This window comes from Rhinatrema bivittatum, chromosome 2 (genome assembly GCF_901001135.1).
Source record: "Rhinatrema bivittatum chromosome 2, aRhiBiv1.1, whole genome shotgun sequence".
In the NCBI taxonomy this organism is placed as follows: domain Eukaryota; kingdom Metazoa; phylum Chordata; class Amphibia; order Gymnophiona; family Rhinatrematidae; genus Rhinatrema; species Rhinatrema bivittatum.
In genome coordinates, this window is record NC_042616.1 from 278,902,523 (window position 1) to 278,919,906 (window position 17,384).

Here is a 17,384-nt window from a genome sequence, read left to right on the forward strand (position 1 = left end):
ATGTATGTGAGGGAGCCTATGTGTGTGTATGTTTATAAGACAGCTTGTGTGTGTATGTAGGGGAGGGGGCCTTGTGAGTGTGTATGAGTGTGCATTTGTGTGTTTATGCCTATATCTGTGCCTGTGTGCCTGTGCCAGGGTGCGGGATCCTGCGAGACAGAGCTTTGCAGTCAGAGCATATTAGCGAAAAGTACCCAGCATTGCTCGGGTTGTCTGTTTCACAACTGATGTACATTTTCAAAACCAAAGTGGAAAAGGTAAATATTATTTTAATGTATTAAATTGAACGAAGAGCCTGTATATGTGTTGGAGGGGGGTGACTGAGAGACAGGGCTTTACACACAGGGCATATATTGACTATGCACACTGCATCTTCCACTGTTCAGGGTGCCACAACAGTGACACAAGCCTTTTATATGCATCCATATTCATACACACACACTCATGAAGAGTATCCTGAATGCCTGGCCTGATGTCAAATTCTCTTGCCAACAAATCAGCTAATCAATCAGTTATCAAGTTACCAGAGATACAATACTGCTAACCAGTGGCTCAGAGCAGATCTGGCTTTTGGTGTGTGCGACCTGGGTAATAGGGATGTGAATCGTTTTAGGACGATTAAAATTATCGTCCGATAATTTTAATATCGTCTTAAACCGTTATGGAACACAATACAATACAGATTCTAACGATTTATCGTTATAAATCGTTAGAATCGTGAGCCGGCACACTAAAACCCCCTAAAACCCACCCCCGACCCTTTAAATTAAATCCCCCACCCTCCCGAACCCCCCCCCCAATAACTTAAATAACCTGCGGGTCCAGCGGCGGTCCGGAACGGCAGCGGTCCGGAACGGGCTCCTGCTCCTGAATCTTGTCGTCTTCAGCCGGCGCCATTTTCCAAAATGGCGCCGAAAAATGGCGGCGGCCATAGACGAAAAAGATTGGACGGCAGGAGGTCCTTCCAGACCCCCGCTGGACTTTTGGCAAGTCTCGTGGGGGTCAGGAGGCCCCCCACAAGCTGGCCAAAAGTTCCTGGAGGTCCAGCGGGGGTCAGGGAGCGATTTCCCGCCGCGAATCATTTTCGTACGGAAAATGGCGCCGGCCATACGCGTATGGCCGGCGCCATTTTCCATACGGAAAATGGCGCCGGCAGGAGATCGACTGCAGGAGGTCGTTCAGCGAGGCGCCGGAACCCTCGCTGAACGACCTCCTGCAGTCGATCTCCTGCCGGCGCCATTTTCCGTACGAAAACGATTCGCGGCGGGAAATCGCTCCCTGACCCCCGCTGGACCTCCAGGAACTTTTGGCCAGCTTGTGGGGGGCCTCCTGACCCCCACGAGACTTGCCAAAAGTCCAGCGGGGGTCCGGAAGGACCTCCTGCCGTCCAATCTTTTTCGTCTATGGCCGCCGCCATTTTTCGGCGCCATTTTGGAAATGGCGCCGGCTGAAGACGACAAGATTCAGGAGCAGGAGCCCGTTCCGGACCGCTGCCGTTCCGGACCGCCGCTGGACCCGCAGGTTATTTAAGTTATTTGGGGGGGGTTCGGGAGGGTGGGGGGATTTAATTTAAAGGGTCGGGGGTGGGTTTTAGGGGGTTTTAATGTGCCGGTTTTTTCGATTTTTCGATTTTTCGATTTTTAACGATTTTTAACGATTTTTCACGATATTTTACCCCCCCAAACGGCAACAATACGATTCCCTCCCCCTCCCAGCCGAAATCGATCGTTAAGACGATCGAGGACACGATTCAAATCCCTACTGGGTAACCACATAGCGTGCCATGTTTGAGTGGGTACCACCGTGCTGGCACTCTCTCCCCACATACCCTTCCAGTTCAAGTAGGCGGAGTGAAAAAGAGAGGGGGTTGGAGTGATAATGGTGCTGGGCAAAGTGGGGAGAGAGGGGGATGCTGGAGTAAGGAACTGTACCAGTTAGGGATAGGGGTAGACAGATTGGGGTTTGTTAAGTTTGCAACTCCCCCATGTGGCAGCTGGCAATGGTAGTGTCTTCAGTGTTTTTCCAGAGGAAATCAACATTTGCTCGTGTGGATCCTTTTTGATTTTGAGGAGGCAGCATGTCTAAACTGTGCTCTCATTTTTCTAATTCTTAACCTTAAGCTCCATGGAGACGTACGTTTGCAGCTTTTATCCACCCTCTCATGCCACTTTTGTCTTATTTGAGTTTGGAGTGCCAAATTCTTTTTGTACTCAACTAAAGCTGTTTGAGCTTTCTCTTCTATTTAATGGAAGAGGTTCCCTTCCTGCAAATGGGACCTGAGATCATAAGAATCCAAGAAGAGGTTGATTTCCAGCCATCCTGAGGTAAGGAAGGAGGAGAAAAGGGAGAGAAGGAGAAGAGATGGACCACATCTATGGCCCATGAATATCCACTGAAGATTGAGAAAAAGGATAAACGGGTATCACCCTTTATACTTCAAGAAGAGGTAGGAGATAAAACTTCATCTACAGTGGGAGGGAAGCATCATACTGTGCCCTGTGTTCTTGTGGGAGGGAAGACATCAAGTAACTAAAAGAACTAATTACACTGGAGACTCATCTGAACTTAAATAAGACGATAAAAAGTCACAAACTTACTAAGAGTATTTGTATCAACTTGAAACTGAAGTACATAGCTGTGAAGACTTTAAAATTATCATTGCACCTTATCAGTAAAAGAGAAATGTTAGAAACCACCAAACAACTCTCGTGTCTTATTGAGTAGTGACTTCATTATTCTCTGCTGCTGGGACCATCAGTGCTGTGTGCAAGAGTCTTAAAGGGAGGGCCCTGTGCAGGAAACCCTAGAACATAAATCTTATGCACAATGACAGTGGCCATCTAACTAGGTGTGGGATATTTAATTTAATCCAGTGGTCTAGGCGATTAACACATCAACATATATAGTATCTAAAATGAAAGAACATAAGACAAATATAAATAAACAATGTTGTAAAAACAAGCATAATATAACATTAAAAATATAGTATATGTAAGCTACAGAAATTAAATCAAGTAATAAAACAAAATTCTCTAAATGAGTTCATCCTGGCCTCTGGGTTCAAGCATCTCAGGGGTTCAAGCACCGGGTAGGAGAGAGAGAAAGAGGGGAATGTTGTACCCGAACCATTGCCACTACTGAAGGAGGGAGCATTGTGCCATAATTGCCACCCCGGAGGGTATGAGGAGTGCCAATTTCAGTTTTTGCACAGGGCGCTGATTAGCTAAGAGTCAGCCCTGGCTCAAAGCCCCCATCATGTTTCTCCTCGAGCTGCTGAAAGGAGCAAGCACACACAAATATGGACACAGAGAGGCATCACACAGACAAACACAGAAAGAGAGGGAGAGAGGGAGACAGACCACAACACACACACACACACAGAAACGTAAGACACACATACTCCACATGCAAACAGACCCAGTCCCAGAGAATGATACACCACACGCCACAGACAATTTTCAAAAATCTTTGCTGCCAGACAAAATGTTTAGGAGCTGATAGAAACTCTATCCACTATCCACACTGCCAACATCTTTTTTGCTTTTGTACTGTCTTCACTAATTGTTCCTACTCTCTTTATTTCTTAGTTTGCTCATCTTTTCATTTTGTCGTGTTATGCTTTGCTTTTTTTTTTCACACTTTTTGGTCTTTGTAATGCCCACCCCCCGCCTGATACTCCACTTTCAATGCATATCCAGCATAGCTCTCTGCTTCAACGGCAGGGAAGAAAGTCTGATACTTCACGCATATCCAGCATAGCTCTCTGCTTCATCGGCAGGAGGGAATGAAGAAAAGTGGATCTATATACAGACAAGGACTGAATTACATAGTCTGGGTAAACAAATAAGCATGGGTGTAGCTTGCTTATTGCGGCGTTTACTACCCCTAACTAATATTCAGGACAATCCAGTAACGAGTGGTAGGAAGAGCTGCGTTAGTGCCCGGCGCACCCGTGGTTGCCGCACTCACAGTCCAGCTCACCTACTGCTCAATCAGGTATGTAAATAGCTTGCAAATGCAAGCTGCGTCTAAGAAGCGTCCGTAAAGCGTTAGGCCCACGCAACCCATTTTGCTGTATAGAGCGCTATACAGCGCCTATACAGTAACCTGGGTGCGCGGGCCTAATGCTTCACGGACACGCTGGTATCTGTCATTTCAAAAGTCAGGTACCAGGAAGTGGACAGTTCTCCAATGCTCGGGATTGTCAACCCTCTCTCCCCTCCTCCCGAAGCAAGCAACGAAAGCGAAAAAAAAAAAAAAAGTAGCAAGAGAGCGAGGGGAGAGAGGACGGGCAATCCTACGCTCGAGATTGTCAGCCCTCTCTCCCCTCCTCCCGAAGCAAGGCGCGAAAAGCAGCCTTGCTCCGGGAGGAGGGGAGAGGGGACTGGCAATCCCGAGCGTAGGATTGCCCGTCCTCTCTCCCCTGTCTCTCTTGCAACTTTTTTTTTCGCTTTTTTTGCTTCGGGAGGAGGGGAGAGAGGACTGGGGCTGCCCCGGAGACCAGCACCCATGGACGTGGCCAGGGCAGGTGAGCGGGGGCGGGAGAAAGTTTGCCGCCTACCCTTACCCCTGCCTCTAACGCAGGGGTAAGGGTAGGCAGTAAGTTAGCAGGTTAAACGTGCGGCAAAACGGCAGGGTAAAAAAGCGATAGTCGGGAATAGCTAATTCGATCATTTACATGTAATTATACATGCCGCGTGCGGAAGGGGTTACCCGGGGATTTAAGGACGCGGTAAGAGTAGGTTAAAGGGGATTGTGGATCGCAGGAAGGGCTAACGCGGCCGGAAAGTGAGTAGAAAGCGGGTTAGGAGAGGGGTAAACGCGGCCGCACTTTACTGGATTGACCTGTAAGCTAGATATTTCACTTAGATGCAGTTCCAACACTGCTCTCTACATTAATGGTGGAGGTGGAAGAGAAATAAAACCAAAAGGTTACTAAGAACCAAGAGTAACAGATAAGTATGAGAAAATAAAAGTGTGAAACCTTGCTGGGCAGACTGGATGGGCTGTCTGGTCTTCTTCTGCTGTCATTTCTATGTTTCTATGTTTCTCCCTCTTTCCATTCAACCTCCTTACCTCTCTGTCCTCTTTATTCATTCCCCTCCCTTACCTCACCAGTTCTTTTCTCCTGGGCAGGCAGCTATTAAGATCTCTCTCCCTGGGTAGGGACCTGGAGACAGCAGGAACTCCTCCGGGTTGGGAGCCTGAAGGTGGCAGCTCTTCCTGGGTTGTCGAATACCACAGTGACTCCTCTCATGTATGAGCCCACCACAGTGGAAACAGCTCCTCTCCCAGGTCTGCGACAGTTGAGGCAGCTCTTCTCCCGCTTGCTTTGAAAGAAACATATGGCTAAGCCATGGCATACTCATGACAACATCCCTATGCACTCTCCCTCCTGAGCTCGCAGTGACTTCATAACACCAAAACTGGACAGTTCAGTCAATTTTTCTTCCTTGATAAACCACTCAGTGCGCCCCCCCCCCACACACACACACCCCTATACCTTCAGGATCATTTACGCCCCCTGGGAGGCCCACCTGACCTCTATGATAGGCTACCATGGCCTTCCCTCCTCCTTGCAGGGAGGAGCAAGAGGTCTGACAGGCCTGTATGGGCTCTTCCTGCAGACAGAACATTTGTGGATGGGGATAAAACATTAATAAGTTACATTTTCAAAGGAATTACACATGCAAAATTAGTATAGATGTGTTTAAGTAGCTTGTACTTGTGTACGTGTTATTTTATAAACATCAGAAGTTCGCCTGTATTTATGGTTTCACAAACAAATAATAAATAAATAAATTAAGAGAACAAGTTTAAAAGCCACTTGCATGTGTAAATTGTCTGACTGAAAATTGCCCTCAAGTTGCCTAAAGGTCTGCACATTATCCCACTTTTAGCTGTATTGAGAGGTGGCGTTCCTGGAGGCATGTTCAGGTTGAGGGAGGAAAATAAAAAATAAATCTATGCATGTTGCTTTCCATGAAGAAAATACCCACAATAAAGCAAGTGCAATTGTTTGCGGCTACTCTACGAAAAGTTTCAAAGTGAAAGAATGTAGGAGCTTTTGTTTTGAAAATTGGGGGCAAAGTCCACGGGCAAAAAATACCCCTAGACTTTGTCCCAAAATGTATAGTAGTACTAAAGAGGTTTTCCCGTGTTGTGTCCAAGACTGGTCTGGTAATAAGGGTGTGCAGCCAAAAAAATCTTCAGGTTTCTATGTTTCATTTTAAGTCGTTTCATCTTAGCGGGCACTAGATAGACTTAGTAGATTGCATGCATTCATATATGTTTTGGGGCACACTAAACAAAATGAAACAAACAGCACATCCTTAATTAACATATCAGGGGTTCCGGCGTCATCCAAGGGGCTGGTCAGGCCATGGTGGACCTTAAAGGTACAAGAGCCATCAGAAGGAAAGAGGAGCCAGCTCCTTTGCCTACTACAAGGAGGGAGGAAGAGCTGAGCCTCATCCAGACAGCCAGGAGGGAGGAGGAGCCAGGCCATTCAAGGCTCACTGGGAGGGAGGAGGAGTTGGCTCTTTCATGGGCGAAGCCCACTACCCCCTGGCCCAATATTACGTTGCAATCCACCCCATTTCTATTGGAAATTGGTGGTATTTCTGCCCTGATGGAGAGTAACCATCACCACTCAACTCTCACATCACATGTAAGCAGGTTAGAGATCTTGGGGTGATTTTAGACAATCGACTAAACCTAAGGAAAATGGTCAACACAACAACTAAAGATTGCTTCTACAGATTACAGGTTCTAAAACGACTTAAACCACTCTTATTCTTCCATGACTTCAGGACAGTCCTCCAAGCGCTACTGTTCGCCAAAATAGACTACTGCAGCGCCCTTCTACTAGGACTCCCCAAATCCACTACCAAACCTCTGCAGATGATTCAAAACGCGGCAGCAAGATTGTTGACCAGTACCAGCCGCTACGAACACATCTCACCCATTCTCAGGAACCTACACTGGTTACCAGTAAATTTCAGAATTCTATACAAATCAATCACCTTAATCCACAAAACCATCCATCATCAACTTCAACTTGACCTGGAAATACCATTCGAACTCCACTCCTCTAACAGACCAACTAGAGACATTTACAAAGGCACTCTTAATGTTCCTCCCACTAAAGCCACACGCCTCGCTACAACCAAAGACAGAGCCTTTTCGATAGCAGGCCCATCTATCTGGAATAGCATCCCATCAAATCTCAGACTGGAGCCTTGCCTTTTAACTTTCAGAAAAAGACTTAAAACCTGGCTCTTTCACCAAGCCTTCCCTGAACCACCAGACAATTACTAGTTGGCCTTCATTCCTACCCAGTCTGGCACTCCGTTTCTCAAAGAAAAAATAAATGGACTCTGAGACTTTCAGGTTAAAGCACCGTTCTTAAGTTTTAACTTGTACACTCTATGGTAAAAATACTTTAACCAGCCTTTCTTCTTTCCAGCTTGTTGCAAGCTTCCAAGTTCTCTCCCCCTGTTGATTGTAACTTTGACTTATTCCTACTTATTGTTATCTTTCGTTTACGTGAATTTGTTACTCTAGTTTTTCCCTTTGTTAAACTGTAAACCGATCCGATATGGTAATTTACTATGAAGGTCGGTATAAAAAACTGTTAAATAAAATAAATAAATAATTTTATATGCATACTGTGAAAAATGACAACTTTTTTCTGTCTCTGCTTGAACTATTAACGTCATTATTGTTGTCATTATTTGTATGGCTCCACCAGATGGATGCAGCACTTTACAGCCCCATACAACAGACAGTCCCTGCTTCTTGAAGTTTGCAATCTAATATAGACAGACAAACACAAGTATAGACAAGTAAAAACTTGGAAACTACCAGGGATAAGATGTAGGTCTCAAAGTGAGGACAGTGGGTGGATTTCCTGCTTTACTTTCATTTTCTTCTGGGACGCAAAAATAGAGGCGCACCTTTCAGCAAAATGAAGCTGTCCGTTTCCTGATGAGTTACAGCTGAAGTTCTGCTGCTTCAGGGTGCAAATCTTTTCAGCACCAGCACAAAGTAAACCAACCACAGTCATTCCATGTCACCATCCCTAAGAGGGTTTGTTTAAAGCCACAGTTACAGCTGCTTACTTCTTTTTTTGAGTCTTTTGCTTTTTTTTGTTTGGTTATATTTCTAGGTCTCCCTTCTTTCTTTTTTTTCCCTACTGTATATTGTTTTGTATACTTTTTACTGTATTGGAATACATATTATGTACTTTTACTTCTTAGTTTTAGAAATTTCCTTTCCTGAGTCTGTTCCTCACGTGTTTATCCTATTTGCATGCTTGCACAGAGTCTCTCCTCACAAAGATTAGCACATTAAACACTAATATCTTCTCAGGCAGGAAATAATATATACACGGAAATCAGAAGGGGAAAAAAAGGGAATCTGACTAGAAAACTGAACTTTTTCAATGGTTGCTGGCTGACTGGAGTGATTGAACTAGTAGCCTCTAGCTTGAGGGTCATGTCTTGCAGTGATGACCTTTAAATTTATCGTTTCCTGATGTTTTGAGGCCCAGCAGGCCCATTTGACCACCTGGCTAATGATGCGTAAATGACTACCATCCTGTCCAATGTAAATACAGTGCTGTATAATGTACTGTCTAATGCCTTTCATACAGTGCAGAGTGGACGCCGAAATCCTTTACACAACACGGAACAGGGATTCAAGAGATGTGGCAAGTTTTCTTACATCTGCCGTTGATCCTGTTGGTTAACGTGCAAAGCAGGCATTCTGATTTCTGCGTTTTATTTGGCTACTATGCATCTCCCCCCGCCCCATTTGAAATTAAAAGCACCAAAGCAGCACAACTGGTTTTCAGCTTGTTAAACAAATACTAAGTTCTCCGCTGGTTCTAGTCCTCCCTGAAAAACCTTCATTCAGCAAAATTCTAAGGCATGCAAAATATTATCCATAGCCCAATGGACAGGGCCAAATATATCCCCCTCAACTCCAACCCACCCTTTCTAATATCCTTCGTGGAGCACTGGAAAATATACCGCATACCAGTTATCTCCAAAGAGCCATAGAGACAGGGCAGGAAACATGGTGAAAATCAGCCTCTGTTCATTTGCCGGGAGAAGGGAGGGAGGTAAGGGAAAAAGGAAAGGAAATGGGGAAGGAAGAGAGCAAACATAGGGCAAAAAAGGAAAGAAGACTTTAGCTACTGGATCACTGCAAGCACATTCTTTCACTAAAGAGCGTGGTGGTGGGGGTCTGCCTTTTGTGCAGCTCATCACAAGGCAACCCCAATCTAGTGTTCTTCAAAGTAAGGTCTCAGGACTGCATTGGATTATTGTCAGCTCTCGAATCCTTCATGCATGTCGTCTTGGGAGCTTTAGTAGTTTTGTGTTGCCTCTGTTTTCAAGAAATCCAAGGACTGAATCAGTCCCGCCTGCCTCGCCTTCTAACAAACCGTTCCTTCCAAACAGCTTTGGAAGCAGCCGTAAATTAAAAAGGTCCAAAACTAGGCTGTTTGCATACGTGAAAAAATTCACCGACAATGTCAATATCTTCAGAAATGTTACCAACATAGATTTTTTCTGTTTCTGTCTGGTGCTTTCAATTCCATTGAAACTGGCCTCTGCTAAGACAGTGGGGCTGTGATCTTTCATTTGCAGCTATGTGAGATTTCTCCCCCCTTTTAACCCTCTCCTTTCTAGTCCAACCACCGCCACTGCAGTCCTCCAGCTGAGAGACATTGCCCCTGATTTCCTTCAGCACAAATTAATCCTTTATCCAGCCAGCAGGTGCCACTGGTGTGCGATGCCTGGGACTCCTTACTTCCACGGCCACCCCAGCCGTAGGAAACCCGCGCATCTGCCAGGCTTGAAAATCAGACGTTGGCCTACCTCAGAAGCAAGGCATTGTGTGGGGCTGGCTCCAACCATATGGAATTTAAAGGGAAAACCTTTGATGAAAGAGGCAAAGCAACTGAAAAATGTATCTGTTGTATTGCACTTCCAAATACAATTTTTTTTTTTTTTTTAGAAAAAGGTATTTACTTTTTTTTTTTTAATTTATGCCAGTGAAATCCAAGAAACTTGGAAAACAGAAAAGAAAAAAATATCAGTCAAATCATGCTTAAGGAAAAAGAAAACACCATGCACAGTAAAACATACTATTATTTATTTATTTGCTTGTTTGTTTGTTTTTATATACCGACGTTCACCCATGGGTATCACATCAGCTTTCATTATAGCTTTTGATAATGTGACGGCGGTCATATTATCATTACATTTAACTTTGTAAAATTACATTATCTATCAACATCTCATTACATTATAACCAACATCTGATTATTTGCCCCTCAAACCTTCAATTATTACGGATCCAAGCCAAACGTTCAAACAGAAAACAGAGAGAAAAACTAGACAGGTGCTAGCCCCCATGATACACATTCATTGCAGTTCTATGTGGGAAAGCTGACTCATCTCTAACGTGAGATCCACAAACTGTAGGGCTACGGAAGCTAAGACAGTTCGGATTTGGCAGCCAGGAAGACTATTCATTGCGAAGGATCAAAAAATACATAGCGAGTATTCTGATTAATTAATCTGACATTTGCAAGGTATTTTTTTTTTTGTAATGGCAAAAATTCTGAAGAATGTATAAATGCGTATCATTTTCTGTGCACCAATAAACAAATGTGAAATGTTCTCAAGAATATTTGAGAAATTAAAGTTTGAGATTTTGCACATCCTTAGCTGGAAGTCTGACGTTCCAGTTTGGTCTGTCGCTACCCATAGTGGATTACTTGCAATAAATGCAAATTCCTTGTTTCATTTTCAGCAACACTTGATAAACTAACTTTTTTTTTTTTTTTGGATTTCTGAAGTGTTCATTCTTTGAATGTGAAATTTAGCTCATCAGATATTAGAGGGGCTTTTTTTATTGGGGTGGAAGAGATGGGATATTTTACTTATGGCCTTCCAGTTTCCTCCAGTTCCCGCAGGCTTGCCGCTCAGTCAGAACCCAGCTTCACTGGGACACAGCACCCTGAGCCTCCATTCACAACTACTTGAGGCTTCTCCCCACCCATTTTTTGCTATTCCCCTTCCCATCTCACTCTGCCATTAAAACAAGAATCATTGCATGGGTGACGAGGCTATGTATCGACAAACAAATAAGGAAAATATTATTAATGTTGGTAGTGTGAGTGCGGGTAACAAATCCAATTAATACAAAACAGAAACCGCACTGCCATTGTTTTGTTTAAGATCATTTAAATGGTAATAGGATCCCTGGAGCATGGCCAGTAGATGCTGCCGATCCACCGTGACTAGGATTTCCTCCTGTGGGGGTTCTGAGCACCGCTTTCACCTCTCTCCCATCTCAGGTTGGCTCGAGGAGCAAAGGTTGCGCTTAGGAATCCAAAACCAGGAGAACTGGCATTGACCTTCAAAAGCAGCATTTGCACGTGAAAACTTTAGGCGATGTTTAAAAATAGATTGTCAGCTTGTTTTGTGGTGTTGTGTGTTGGAGTAAAGAAGAAGGCTTTTTCCAGCTAGGGTTTCTGTTTTTCCCCAACGTGTAAATACATTTAAAAAAAAAAAAAGGGAAAATCATTCAACTGGAACAGGGGTTTCCAAACATTTTGACAGGGCCTCCCACCACCCATGTTTTCAGGCCTCTCCTCCTCCAGTGAAAGTCTGTTCCCTCATCTCTGTCTACCTCGGGGACACTCGGCCTACCCATCCCCCTCCCCCAATAACTCATCATTGCCTCTCTCAGCTCTGTATTCTGTTCTTCCTACAGACCCTCCTTACCACCATTGCCACCTGTCTGTTTCATTCTTTTCCCTTTGCAGCTTCTCTTACCTCCCTTGGGTCAGCCTCGCACATGTTATAAAATCCGGGGTCGGTGCGCGCAAGTTGGTGCACACTTGTGCACCTTGCGCGCCGAGCCCTAGGGGAGCCCCGATGGCTTTCCCCATTCCCTCCGCCCCCCCCCCCACCTTCTCCTTCCTTCCCCTATCTAACCCGCCCCCCAGCCCTACCTAAATCCCTCCCCCCAACTTTATTTTGTGATTTAAGTCTGCCTCTGGGCAAGCATAACTTGCGGGCGCCGGCACGGCCACTGTGCCAGAGGCCTCGTTCCCGACCCCGGACCGACGCCATGCCCCCGCCCCCGTCCCACCCCTTTTTCAAAGCCCCGGGACATATGCTCATCCCGGGGTTTGCGCGCATCGCCGGGCCTATGCAAAATAGGCTCAGCGCGCGCAGGAACAGGTTTTCAGGGTTACGCGCACAACCCTTTGAAAATCTGCCCCCAAGCCTGTAAACAAGAAAACTATAGTTAGTGCACACTAACGGGACTTAGTGCACACTAACCACATGTTAGCACTAACCACATTAGTGCGCACTAAGTCCCGTTAGTGCACACTAACACGAAATACAAAATTCAACGAAATTTCATCAATTTGTTTTCATTTCGGGGCGCTCCCGAAACACAACAAAATAAACAATTTCGTTGCCATTGTCTATTTTGTTAAAAACAAATGCACATCCCTATTAAGCATGTAAAGAAAAATGTTGCATTCCTGAATGTAATGAGCAGGCACATAAAACTTATTGTAAGCTACACTGTCTGTTTTAATTCTTGGGATTTTTGAGGTGTCTTCCAACCTGGGAGAAAAATCAGTATTTCTGCATGTATGTGTATACTCACATAACCACACACACACACACACACACACACACACACATGTGTATGCATACATATTCCATGAAAAGGAGCTGAGTTTCTAATAAACTGGGCTGTGCCTCCGCGCAGTAAGCTGTACGTATGAAAATCCCTTTTCCTAAAAACGCTGCACCAGTGCAGAAGGGAAGTGAAGGAGACTCTCTGTGTGCGTCTGTCACACGCCGCAAGCTGCCGTCAATGTCATGGCAATGGCCGTGTGGCTCACATGTTAGAATCAGCCTTCTGTTAGCACTACAGTCAGCTGTGCAGCAGGCACGCTTTCTTCCGTGGGCCTTTGCGGGGGCCATGCCGCCAACTCTGGTAACTATTAATGCTAATCAAACCACAGAGTGCCTTTGTGTGCCAAGCTGACAAAAGCAAACACTTTTTGAGCTTTCCCATGTGAATAAAATGTTGGCCCAGTGGATGTTTCCTTCTTACATTTAATTTTAAAAAGGAGTATGTTTGGTACTGCAGAAACGACTCCACAATTTGCTGTTTCTAATTACAGAAGACGCGATCTTTCTTCTTCACATCCATTCATTTCATGTACCACAAAATATGGAACATTTGGAAAGAGAAATACAGTCCAGAAGTTCCCAGTTATTCATTTCTGTTTATCAAGCAGCCTTTGTCTGAGATATTATCATTACCCTTTTCTGCTTCCGAAGAATTGTATACAGCTACATGTGTACATTTAGAAGTTGCTGCACCTGATTTATTCATTCTGATTTGTCAGATTCCTGATCAGATTTAAATTTCAAATCCTAATTCTAGCCTACACAAAGCCCTGGCAGGAAACACACCCTTCTACCTCAGTGACCATCTCACCTCCTACCTGCCATCCCTCCTCCTCCGCTCGCTGTCCCAGTCCCACCTGGTGGACCCTACCCGCAAGGATCTATGCCTTGTAAGCACCAGAAAGAGGACTTTCTAAGGCGCAGCCACTGAATGTCACACGAGCCCTGAATCCGTTTGCTTTCAGAAAGCTACTGAAAATGCGGCTCTTCCAATCAGCTTTCAGCCCACACCAATTAAATGGGGTAGAACCTCCAAGAGAAATGGACTTTAAACCACGCTAACAACTATTTTATTTGATTTTTATATTCTGCTTTATCAGGCATTTCAAAGCAGATTACATTCAGGTACTGTAGGTATTTCCCTATCCCTGGAGGGCTTACAATCTAAGGGCCAGATTCATTCAGGCTTTTCTCCCATGTTGTGTCTAGGCGAAAAAAAACCCCTAACTACATCAGGTACTAGGTTTGTACCTGAGGTAACAGAGGGTAAAGTGACTTGCCCAGGGTCACAAGGAGTGGTAGTAGGATTTAAAGCCTGCTTCACAACCCACTGCTCTTACCACCAGGCTATACCTCCACCTCTATACTAGTTACCCCTCAGGTTTCCCAAATCTCTACCCATTCCATGACTTCCAGCACCTGCCGCCCACCCCCCAACCTTTATTCCTCCCTAAACTCCAATTCTGCAACAGTGACACCCCTGCAAGCCCCCTGCCATTTTCCTGCACTCAACGTTTACCTAGTTATCTCAACGCTGCCGAACTCCATGCTTACCCATGGAGGTATATAATTCTACCCTTCCCCCTCCCCCATGCTGTAAAAGGCATGCACAATTATTGTGCATAGTTATTTGCTGAGCTGCACTAAAATCCTGCCATCTCTTTGCGGGCACTATATGCTTCTTTTCCTAACTACTGTATTGTAAGCACTGGTTTTGGTTGCACCTGATTATTGTAACTCATTGCATCAGGGTTTGCCAGCAAGTACAATTCACCTCTTACAACTCGTGCAGAATTCCGCTGCGAGGCTGATAAGCAGGACAAAAATGAAAGAACATATAACCCCCACCCTTATAAAGTTACATTGGCTGCCTGTTGCATGGAGGTCACAATACAAAGTTCTTAACTATGTTCATGAGGTATTAAACTAGGCACCTGGCTTGTATCGACACTGTGTTGTAGTAGGCTTGGCTTGGCAGGAAAAAACCTTCTAGAAGTTCCAACTCCAAAATTAGCCCGTCTGGACATCAGTAGCAGGACCACGCCCCTGGAACTCTCTGAGTCTGTTTGCACAGCTTCATCTCATAAATCTTTTATGCAAGCGATAAAGGCTTTCCGTTTCATGCAGGCTTACCCAACCGACCTAACTTCTATTTGATCTAATCTGTCTTTTTATGTCTTTAATAGTATTTTACTTTTAATCAGTACATCAGTATGAAACTAAGGTTATGCAGGTGCTATCGTAAACCGCCGTGTGCCACCCATGAAATGTGAGGATTATACATTTTAATTAATAAATAAAATGCATAAACAAATGGACTGCAACATTGGTCCCCTGCACTCCCTCTGCCATACTCTGGACCTGTTGTTTACCTATTTGTCTCATCCTATCAAGTTCCATGTGTGTACATATAATGCTTCCCCCACACACTGTTAAATCACATCCCCAAATATTGCACATAGTTAGTTACTGATCTGTGTTTAGACTCCTGCTTTTCATTTAATGGTTCTATGTGAGAATCCTGTTCTCTCCTTGCAAAAACTGTATACTCAAAGATTGTAATGCAACATGGGCTCTTTGTGAACTCTTTATGCTGGAAGAGCATTCAACAAATAAATGATGATAATGGTAATGTTATTATAGTATAGGCAAATTGAGCAGTTATGATTTGATCAGGATTATAATTGTTTCCTGGAATATGTTTCACTAGCTACTTTTATTGCTAAAAGTCATCTTTAAACCCTCTTAGATGAAATTAGACTTCTCCTAGCTGTTGACAGCTATCTTAAAGTGTAAAATCAATAATTCAGAGCAAAGTGTCTTTTACTGACTCGCAGCCCTGAACATTCCCATGATAACCTTCTGGAATCTTTATGTCGACTTCTAGTTACCTGTATTTATTTATTTATTTATTTATTTATTTATAAAATTTAGATTAGACAATCTCCCAGCAATACTGTTGCAATCTTCTAGTGATGAGCCAAGAATTTTCTTAATTATTTCCCTATTTGTTTCTAAGGAGAAGAATGATTAATTGAATATCTACCTATCTAAAAAAAAAAATCCAGAACATCTGCTAAACCTATATCCAACAACATAGGGTTTGTATTTGCAACAGTAACAACCTTGGTAAGACAACCTTTGCATGGATGAAAAAGCCAGCTCATAACAAATTTAAAAGCTGCCAATCAGGCATGCAAACAATTTCCAAACAATTTTGTATGCCAGCGATGATTGGAAATTGCATGCCTGATTGGCAGCTCTTAAATTTGTTATGAGCTGGCTTTTTCATCCTCACAAAGGTTGTTTTATCAAGGTTGTTATGTACTTCTCCTGATTAATATGTGTGAATTATTTTCTATATTATGTGTTCTTTCATTCTTTTGGTTGATATATATTTTATTGTTAAATGTTGTTTCCATAGCACAGTCAGTGTAAATCGTATAGTCATAAGATCCCTGGTTTGAAGATCACAATATAAGTCTCAGCACAGGTCAGTTTATGACTTCTTTGGGTTCAGAAAATGAATGGCAGCAATGAACTTCAGACCAGATCTCAGTTCTGTGCTCTGATTTAGCACATCCCATCCAGAACTGCAAAGTATTACAAATTAAAGATTAGTCTGAAATGGAAAACCAGTTATGCTGATCCTTGGATGGTACTATCCATACTGTGATTTAGGCTGTAGAGCAGATTCAAGATCTAGAAGAAAAAAAAATCCATAGTTTTCATGTATCCACTTTTCTGGCTCCAAAGAATATTGAGAGATGAGACTCGAAATGAACCAGCCAACCTCTCTGGAAGAAATCTGAGAAGTACCAGAGGTTGCTTGTAGAGTATAGGGGGATCAAAGGTCATGACCATATCAACCATACTGATTATGTACACTTGCTAAGAAAAGGCTGGTTGTGAGCTAACGTTTCTTGTACATGTGTTCTCCTAGGTTCAGGTTCAGTGGCCGCATCCTTGGCCTTGCTCTCATCCACCAGTACCTTCTTGATGCTTTTTTCACCAGACCTTTCTACAAGGCGCTGCTCAGGTTGTAAGTACCGAATTAAATAAAACAGAACCTTCAGTTTCTTCTTCCAGAAGGAGAAAGGGGACGTAATAGTTAGCAAGGAAGATGTTTTCAAACCTCTTCCAACAAAATATCCACATTATAGCTCATGGCTGTAAATCATTTGTAGATTGACTAGATTTGCATTCATTGGGCTCCCGTCCCATTTGAACTCCATAAAACTCCCCATGAGCAGCTTATGTTATGCTACCAGGAAAATGTCCTTAGCAGGGTTGGAAGCTGCGGAAGTAAACTCTGCTTTGCAGCATTCCTTTATCTTTATTCAGATTTATGAATCACCTAAAACACTAGGCGATAAAAAAATAAATTACAGACAAGTCACCAACAAATAAAAAGAAATCCATAGCTGTCAGAAGTATCAATAAGGAAGTGCTTCATTCCTGGTCTTAATCTGGCTTCTACTCCTGCTCACTGCATCGGTGCTCGTTGTTGGACATTAAATTACACACTTTGGGAATACTATAATGTTATTTATTTATTTGCAAATTTTTTATATACCGTCATTCCATAGGTTCCATCACAACGGTTTACATTTGCATAAAATTTCTAATCCAGTTTCATTTCCT

General features: G+C 43.6%; 1 protein-coding gene across 1 annotated transcript in view; it reads left to right on the plus strand.

Moving 5' to 3' along the window:
• The window catches only part of HECW1 (HECT, C2 and WW domain containing E3 ubiquitin protein ligase 1), a 327,850-nt gene that overhangs the window by 274,774 nt on the left and 35,692 nt on the right, over window positions 1-17,384 (plus strand). Inside the window, exon 22 of the mRNA XM_029589548.1 lies at window positions 16,684-16,782. Coding sequence (XP_029445408.1) covers window positions 16,684-16,782 — 99 coding nt within the window. The remainder of the gene's footprint in view (window positions 1-16,683; window positions 16,783-17,384) is intronic.